The sequence below is a fragment of the Podarcis erhardii genome (genome assembly GCF_964252035.2).
Source record: "Podarcis erhardii genome assembly, chromosome: 1".
NCBI lineage: Eukaryota > Metazoa > Chordata > Lepidosauria > Squamata > Lacertidae > Podarcis > Podarcis erhardii.
In genome coordinates, this window is record NC_138497.1 from 41,949,931 (window position 1) to 41,958,856 (window position 8,926).

The 8,926-nt window shown below is 42.1% G+C and overlaps 1 protein-coding gene across 1 annotated transcript; it reads right to left on the minus strand.

The window, feature by feature from the left end:
• Positions 1 to 442: 442 nt before the first annotated feature.
• LOC309343779 (fibrinogen-like protein 1) lies at positions 443 to 8,185 on the minus strand. The gene is made up of 3 exons (XM_081865748.1): positions 7,998 to 8,185; positions 5,950 to 6,137; positions 443 to 1,754 (listed from the first exon to the last, which is right to left on the minus strand). The coding sequence occupies exons 2-3, from the start codon at positions 6,095 to 6,097 to the stop codon at positions 1,057 to 1,059; spliced, it is 846 nt and encodes a 281-aa protein (XP_081721874.1). The 5' UTR covers positions 6,098 to 6,137; positions 7,998 to 8,185; the 3' UTR covers positions 443 to 1,056.
• Positions 8,186 to 8,926: the final 741 nt, after the last annotated feature.

Below are 8,926 nucleotides of genomic sequence, written 5' to 3' on the forward strand. Positions count from 1 at the left end.
TTGCAATACAATATTCTTGAAAATACTCATATACATCACTGCCCTCTGTTGGATGGAATATCTCAGATAAGCACATTAGTGCATCCAATCTCCTTCAACATTCATGAAGTGGAACTGTTCTTGAAAATAATGCATATTATCAGCTACCATTTCTTCTGCCTTTATGAAGTATTTGGTGATTAATTACTTACAGGAGGATCTAGTGCTGCAATCTTCCTGACAACAAGCAACCCTGTTTTTGCTCACAATAGCAGCCAAACTGCCATATGGACAAAAAAAGATATATTGTTGTGGCCTCTCAACTCTTTTGCTGTGCTGTGAACCTTTATCATTAAGAGCCTAATTTATCACTTCATGAACCTGAGGAACCTCATACAGCAAACTGTTTCGAGGGATCATGCAGCTTTGTGACTTTAAAGTAATTGCTTTTGTTTTTCCTTCCTTCCTCCCTTCCTTTGAAGACAGCAACAGCTCAAACAACACTATTTGAATGAACTGTTGAAGATGAAAGGCAAGAGAAAATATGTATTTTCACGGGCAACAGAGGGGAAAAGCAGAGGAAATAATTGCAAGTCTCGTGATTTTTCAAGGTCCCTAATGTATACCCTTTCCCTTTAAGCATATGTAATATCCATATTTTATTTCTCCTGATTACTAAATATATCTTATGGATTTATATGTTTAATTGCCTCTCCATATTTTCAATCTATCACTTATCCTTTCTTACTTATGCTCACAACCGCTTGGTAATCTTATCAGCACACTATAATTTGTGAATTTAACTCACATCTCCCAGAATATTAATAATGTCTAGACCTCTCTCACACTATTGGGCCATCACTCAAGATTAACTACTGGAATGGGAGGAACAGGGGAATTAAATTCTGGGGTCCTCCATTTTTCACATCTTGTCATGTGGTCTTTATTTTTGTGCTGGGTCTAATTTCATTTATACATTGAAAAACAATCCCAGCAAAGGAAAAAGGCGGCTTCTACATACAAGCTGAAGAAACAGCAGCTCTGCACCTGGATTTACCGGTAATTTCTTACTGTTGCTTACAATTCTTCCTTCTCGGCAGGGCAAGCCTTGAGCCACTCTTGGCTGTGGTCCGCTGGCTTGACCATCATCCAGGCATACTTGCACAGGTGCTCTTTGTTGCAGTCCTGCTGCCAGTAGATGACATTCCTGCGATTTAGATTCGCTCCAGCACAAGCATCATACCACCAGCCTCCCCCAGCAATCCCGTTGTACTCAAGTTTGGCACAGTTCTGAAAATAGTTGTCATTATCTCTATCTTTTGTTGTGAACTTCTGGTTATCGTGGAGATATGCTTCTGTGTCACGACACAGGGCGTCGACGGCATTACCTTTATACAGACCAAGCCTGATTCGGTACTGAGAAGCTTCACCTTCAATGCGGAAGGGCTCATATTCTCCCCACTTGATGTTGGCATTTAGGTCTACAAGTTTAATCCTAAGCACATATGGCCTTGGAGAGCTGGTTAGCTGATGCATGTACTCATTGCCTAACCAGTAGTTGTCGTTAATTGTGCCAAATCCATGTTTGTAGTCCTGCCATGTCCTATCAAAGTCCACCGTACTGTTGGCAGTAATGTGCTGAATTACTGTCCAGCCACCATCTTGCATGTTGCAGTACACGCCAATAGGCTCCTTTGCTGGCTGAATGACATATAGACCATCTCTGGAGTTTTCTTCAGACTGCTTAAAGATCTCACTGCAGTCTCGTGGATATTCTGCATGGAAATAAATGAATGCTTAACATTATAATCCCGTAAGCTTGGCTTAAAAGCTTCCACAAGAATGGACTTTTGCCCTCAAATGTAAGGAATTGTTAATTTGTCAGGATGTGAGGCACATATATTGTGCAGTTCTATATAGTTTCTTTTTTGTGATGTGACTACAATTTTAAAAATATATTATTATTAAGCACCGTCGTAAACAAAAGGTAATAACAATGATGGATAAGAATAGAAATATTTGCTCACGCAATATCATACAGGTTGACAAGTAGAAATCCATATGAAAAGACTGATGTTAGCATCAAAGCATAAATACAATTCATCATAAATAATCTATTAATTATTAAAATTTATTATTAAAAGGAAATGGAGAAAATCCAGAACAAAACACAAACTGTTAATTTCAAAACACTGGAAAAAAGCATTGTGTACATTACTTAAAGGTAAAGGGACCCCTGACCATTAGGTCCAGTCGTGGCCGACTTTGGGGTTGCGGCACTCATCTCGCTTTATTGGCCGAGGGAGCCGGCGTACAGCTTCTGGGTCATGTGGCCAGCATGACTAAGCCACTTCTGGCAAACCAGAGCAGCACACGGAAACGCAGTTTACCTTCCTGCTGGAGCGGTATCTATTTATCTACTTGCACTTTGATGTGCTTTCAAACTGCTAGGTTGGCAGGAGCAGGGACCGAGCAACAGGAGGCTCACCCCATCCCAGGGATTTGAACCGCCGACCTTCTGATCAGCAAGCCCTAGGCTCTGTAGTTTAACCCACAGCGCCATCCGCATCCCGTACATTACTTAGGAAGGGCTTAAAATGACATTGAAGGGACAAAAGCTTTGTTTACAGTTCTGCAGATTGAAAACAAAATTTATATAGTCACATACATATATTGACAAGTCAGCAAATTGTTCAAAGCAAGATCAGTTGTGAAGTGTGAGGTTTTACACACACAAAAGTTCACTGTGGTCAAGTCTAGGTTTTAACATTAGAGAAAGAGAAACAGATCCACACTGTACATTTAAAGCACATCCAATACATATTTAAAATGTATTTCCCCAGAGAATCCTGGGAACTGTAGTTCCTCCCCTCATAGAGCTACAATCCCCATCACCCCAACACACTACAGTTCCCAGGAGTCTTTGGAGGAAGACATATACTTAAAATGTGTGTTGGATAGCTTTAAATGCATGGTGTGTAGGTGGGGGGAGAAACTGTTATATTCTCGAAATTGGGCATGTGCCTTTTGTTTAGCTACAGAGATGTGCAAATAGGAAACAGTACACCATGTGTCCCCTGTTTGCTGGTTGTCGCAACTTTGAGAGCTGGAAGAGTTACGGTTGATTAGAGCTAATTTTTCAATCTCTGTAAGTGGAGGAGGAGGAGATGACTCAGCCTATCGTTAGAGATTCTGAGGATGTGTTACAAAGCTCCCCTTCATCCGTGTCTCTTAACAAAGAAATAATAGTTCTTGCAGAAATCTCCTCTCTGACAACTATTATTTGTCTCCCAGTAAAGAACCCCCAACTCCTAAGAACTCCGATACACACTTAAGCAATGGAACAGTTCGTAATTGCTTGGCACTGCATCTACCCATCAGTGAAAAGTACACTGAACTGGCTGTGCGGTATGGGTGCCTCTTTCCTCTCAGAAGGAAAAACAGCTATTTCCATATTAGACATGGCCAACATATGGAGCTGTATCACAGTGGAGAATCAGTGGAGGCTGGTGCTCCCTAAGACACAGAAGGCAGGAAGGACAACAGTAGGTAGAGATGGCGTCAAGAATAGCCAAGGCCAGCAAATTCTGGTTTTGTCCCCATCCTCTTCCTGCTGAGTTCTACAAGGGCAACACTGAAACTAAGGCAAAGGAGGAAGCTGGAAGTCAGTGCCACCCACTAGACTGGATGTAGGTAAGGATACCGAGTTTGTTGAGAGTCTCAATGGCCCAACCTCCACTGTATTTGTCTTAGCCCTAGGTTCCAGATAATTGAACACCAAGGAATGTGGCTGTGAGAAGAAAAGGGAACTATAAGTTACCCATAGAAAAGGTACAGAGATCCTTATAATAAATTGAAAATGAAAACCGTCACATTTCTTATTAAATAAAAACAGTTTTATGCTTAGATTACAAAATGCTGTTCAGGAAGCTACCTGCTTCTATGGTGATGAGCACAAGAAAAAATATAAATTGAGGTTAGTGCCTCCTGGAAATAGGGCATGATCTCCACTGTGCTGAAAGAGGCGGTGGTGAGATCACACTTGAGAAACCTCAAGCTTTGGACCGAACCCTCTGTGACAAACTTTGCCCATCTTTAAGCCTATCATTTTTGGACAAGGTGATAGAAAGCATGGTGGCCTCTCAACTCAAGGCCATGTTGAAGGAAACTGGTTATTTGTTGCCATTCCAACCGGGCTTTCAGACTAGTTTTGAGACAGAAACAGTCTTGGTCACCCTTGTGGAGGACCAGGGGAACTGGACAAGTGGACTTCAACCTTATTGATTCTCTTTGACCTTTCAATGACATTCATTACTATTGGCCAGGCTATCTTTCTGGACCATTCTGCTAGGTTGGGTATGGAAGGCACTGTATTACTTTGGCTCTATTTCTTCCTGGAGGATCAGTACCAGAAGGTGGTGCTGGAGGACTTTGATTCTACCCCAAGCCCTCTGGCCTTTGGGGTGCCTCAGGTTTATGGCCTCCATGTTGTATAATACCTACTGTACCATGTGTGTGCTGGGTGGGGGAAATAATCTGGAGGTTTGTTCTTCAAAATCACCAGTATGTGATGGACAACCGGCTCTAACTCTCATTTCTGCCTGCAAATCCTAGGGAGTCTTAGAAAAAGATGTCTCAAGGTATTTTTGGAGTGGATGAGGGCAAACAAACTGAGGTGTGAATTCAGATGAGACAGAGGTGTTGCAGGTTATGAAGCTGGGAGATCTGGGTGGAGTGATACAGTTTATTCTGAATGGGGTTGCACTTACCCTGTATTTATTGTTAGAATTTATTAAATTTATACCCTGCCCTTCTTCCCAAACGAGCCCATGATGGCAAACAGCAAGTGATAAAATAATAAAAACTTCTTAAAAACAATTCCAGTACATATGCTGATTGGGGAAAATATCAGTTTAAAAGGCTTATTGTAGATGAAGGTCTTCAGCAGACAACAGAGGTGGTGCCTGTCTAATATTCAAGAGCAGGGGATTCCAAAGGGTAGGTGCCACAACACAAAATGCCTGATTCCTCCATTGTATGGAATAGGTAAAGGTAAAGGGACCCCTGACCATTAGGTCCAATCATGACCGACTCTGGGGTTGTGGCACTCATCTCGCTTTATTGGCTGAAGGAGCCGGCGTACTGTTTCTGGGTCATGTGGCCAGCATGACTAAACCGCTTCTGGCAAACCAGAGCAGCGCATGGAAACGCCGTTTACCCTCCCGCCGGAGCAGTACCTATTTATCTACTTGCACTGTGATGTGCTTTCGAACTGCTAGGTTGGCAGGAGCAGGGACTGAGCAACGGGAGCTCACCCCGTTGATTCGAACTGCCGACCTTCTGATCGGCAAGTCCTGGGCTCTGTGGTTTAACCCACAGCGCCACCTGCATCCCTATTGTATGGAATAGACCTCCTGATAAGACGGTATCTTTAGGAGGCCCTCACTTGCAGAGCCCAGTGATTGGCAGGGTGTATAAGAGGTGAGATGACCAAGTTTGTAACTTGGAGGCCCTCCTGGACTCATCACTGTAGGTAGAAGTTCAGGTGGTACCTGTGGCAAGGAGCTTCCTGCCCTTGTATATATGAAGGTTCTATTTAGCTAAATAATAGCCCCTGTCCTCCATGGGTTTGCCCAATCCTCCTTTTAAAGCCATCTAAGCCAGAAGTCACCATTACACATCTTGTGGAAGTGCTTTCTTTAAGTTGGTATAAGTGAAAAAGGACTTCCTGAATTTACTGCCAATCTATTTCATCTTGAGACCCTGAGTTCTAGTATTATGGGAGAGGGATAAAACACGTTTTTGTCAATGTTCTCTGTACCAATTTTCTGCACACATCCTGAAAGTACTTTTTTTTCTAAACTAAAAATCTCCACTTTTGCATTTCTTCATAGGGAACATTCATCAATCCCTCCGTGATTTTGATTGCCCTTTCCTAAATCACACACATACCCGGCATACCACAATTACCTTCTGCGTTAATGTTGATCAGTCTCTTATAGCCTCCTGGCGGAATCAGATGAGAATTAGCAAGTTCAAAGGCCTTTTCTGCAGTTGTCCATAGTCCACATTGAAAGAGTAGCAGCAGAAAACATCCTGCTGACTTTTCCAGATTCATTCTCTCCCTTGAAGATGCCTTTCACTCAGGTCGATGGATGCTGCAAACATAATAGAGGCTGGCATTTAGCATTAAAAGATTGATTGCATCCAGAGAGAAATTCTTGAAGAGAAATTGAAACACCTGGTTTCAGCATTCAAGATCTGCCAAAAAAGGGGCTTTTCCCCCTCTCTTTGGCAACACAGGGCTTTTTTTAAACATGTCGCAGTGCATTTGTGACAGACTACTTCTTTGACATGTAGAACTTTCCTGTCACACAGAAGTCGTTTCATCTTGTTTTGCTATCAATCAGTGTGATATAGCACAATTGAGTGCACGGTAAGAGCTGATAGAAAATAATGTCATGTCAAGGTTTCCATTTTAAAAAGCCCACCTCTCCTTTATCAGAACTGATGTGCTGTATTCCCTGGACCACATCTGAAAGGAAGCCTTTGCACAGAAATAAAGAACTTAAGCATCCAGAAACGTCACCTCTCGACAAGCTGTCTGTGGAGATGATTGTTACTCCACAGCATAATGTCCAGGTGACAGTGTTTTCAAGCCTCAACACTTCAGTCTTTTATGTATGGACAAGTGCCCATCAGGGTTCATGTTTTGTTGCTCATTAAGAGACATCACCTTGCCAACAAAGGTCCGTATAGTTAAAGCTATGGTTTTCCCAGTAGTGATGTATGGAAGTGAAAGCTGGACCATAAAGAAGGCTGATCGCCGAAGAATGGATGCTTTTGAATTATGGTGCTGAAGGAGACTCTTGAGAGTCCCATGGACTGCAAGAAGATCAAACCTCTCCATTCTGAAGGAAATCAGCCCTGAGTGCTCACTGGAAGGACAGATCATGAAGCTGAGGCTCCAATACTCCAATACTCCAATTCATGAGAAGAGAAGACTCCCTGGGAAAGACCCTGATGTTGGGAAAGATGGAGGACACAAGGAGAAGGGGACGACAGAGGACGAGGTGGTTGGACAGTGTTCTCGAAGCTACCAGCTTGAGTTTGACCAAACTGCGGGAGGCAGTGGAAGACAGGAGTGCCTGGCGTGCTCTGGTCCATGGGGTCACGAAGAGTCAGACACGACTAAACGACTAAACAACAACAACAAGTACAAACCACTACTTCCACTTTAAAAAACCCTTTGGATTCCATGAAGCTTTAAAATGTACTTTAAGCCAACTTGTTCTTAATTTCAACACCTTTCAAACTGTTAACTTAATCCCAAGCAGTAATATACAATTTCCTATCATATTTGGGAGGGAGCTGTCTCTTCCCTATGCAGAAATTACTCTTTTGGTATATTTCCAAAAGCAATGTGTGCCCCCTCTCCCCAAATATTGAATATATTTTCACATAAAGCTCTAGCAGTGATCTCAAAATAAGCTCATGATTTTCTATGACTAAGGCTGCAATCCTGTACAAAATTATAGTTCCACTGTATGAATTTGACCCAAGATTCAAATTCTCATCAATTTTGAGAAATTTAATCCTATATACTGTATGTCCGCTCAGAAGTAAGTTCCAAAGAGTTCAGCGAGACTTTTTTCCAGTTAAGTGTGTATAAGACTGCAACCCTAGAAGAGAGTTCTTACATTGATTGATTGATTGATTGATTGATTGATTGATTGATTGAATAAATTACTTGTAAGATTTCTTACCTAACCTGCACCCTAGGTTCCCATGGCAGTTTACAAAAAGATAATAAGCATTATGAAAACCAGTAAAACACATAAATTCATTACAACCAAAACAAGATTGCATAAAGGGTGGAAAGACAGGGTCAAATGTTTTTCCTCCCCAGAATAAAGAATTCTTCTTTACTGTTTCTGACATTAAAGTTCTTCAGTAAATATAGAAGGAAGCATTAGATTAGGGAACTGAACAAAATAAAGAGAATAGAATAATCTTACCTTTCCTTTTTAAACCGACAACTGGCCAGGTGAGAGCTGCACATTAATCTATAGGGTAGTTATTTGAATATGCACTTTGCCTACTGCTGCAGTCTAGGTAAACAGCTCAGCCCAAGATCTCTATCTTAACTGTGGAAAAGCCAGCAGTCTTCACAAAGCTTTACATTTCCAGTGTATCAGTCTTCTGGTCGGTGGACTTTACTCTGACACGTATCCACAAATAGGCATCTTTAAAGGCCAAAGTTCCCTTCATTGTAAGAAAGTTATCACTAATGAAATTATTCTGAATAGTGAATCTCAGCAGGGGGTGGGGGTGGTGGGTGGCGGCGCACTGGTGTGGAATCAACTGGTTTGGGGAGGGAGGGACAACAGAATAATCCCTGTTCCAATTCCTGTCCAGAAATAGCTGGTAGGATCAATACGGAAGGAAGAGCTGCAAGGGCTAATGTCAAGGCTTGGCATCTTTGTCAAGGACCACACCCCAGCACCGGTGAGAAACAATACATTAATTTAGGACAAGTATTAAAGATGCATGAATTACACACAACACATATACTGTAAAAAGAAAATACACGAGTTGAATATCACTGTATATTGTGCCTGAACTATTTATCAATTAGAGGGAAATGGGGCATGCTAGAGAGCTCTACAGTGGTACCTCGGGTTAAGTACTTAATTCATTCCGGAGGTCCGTTCTTAACCTGAAACTGTCCTTAACCTGAAGCACCACTTTAGCTAATGGGATCTCCTGCTGCTGCCACGCCGCCAGAGCACAATTTCTGTTCTTATCCTGAAGCAATGTTCTTAAACCGAGGTACTATTTCTGGGTTAGCGGAGTCTGTAACCTGAAGCGTATGTAACCTGAAGCGTATGCAACCTGAGGTACCACTGTACCAGTTTCCTTCATGTGCACTGATGGCTGACTATTG

Bases quoted from the DNA above. Each gene is read 5' to 3' on its own strand.
- LOC309343779 (XM_081865748.1), bottom strand. From the start codon at position 6,097: ATGAATCTGGAAAAGTCAGCAGGATGTTTTCTGCTGCTACTCTTTCAA. The intron at 1,755-5,949 runs GTAATTGTGGTA...ATTTCCATGCAG, and splicing joins GATCAACATTAACGCAGAAG to AATATCCACGAGACTGCAGT.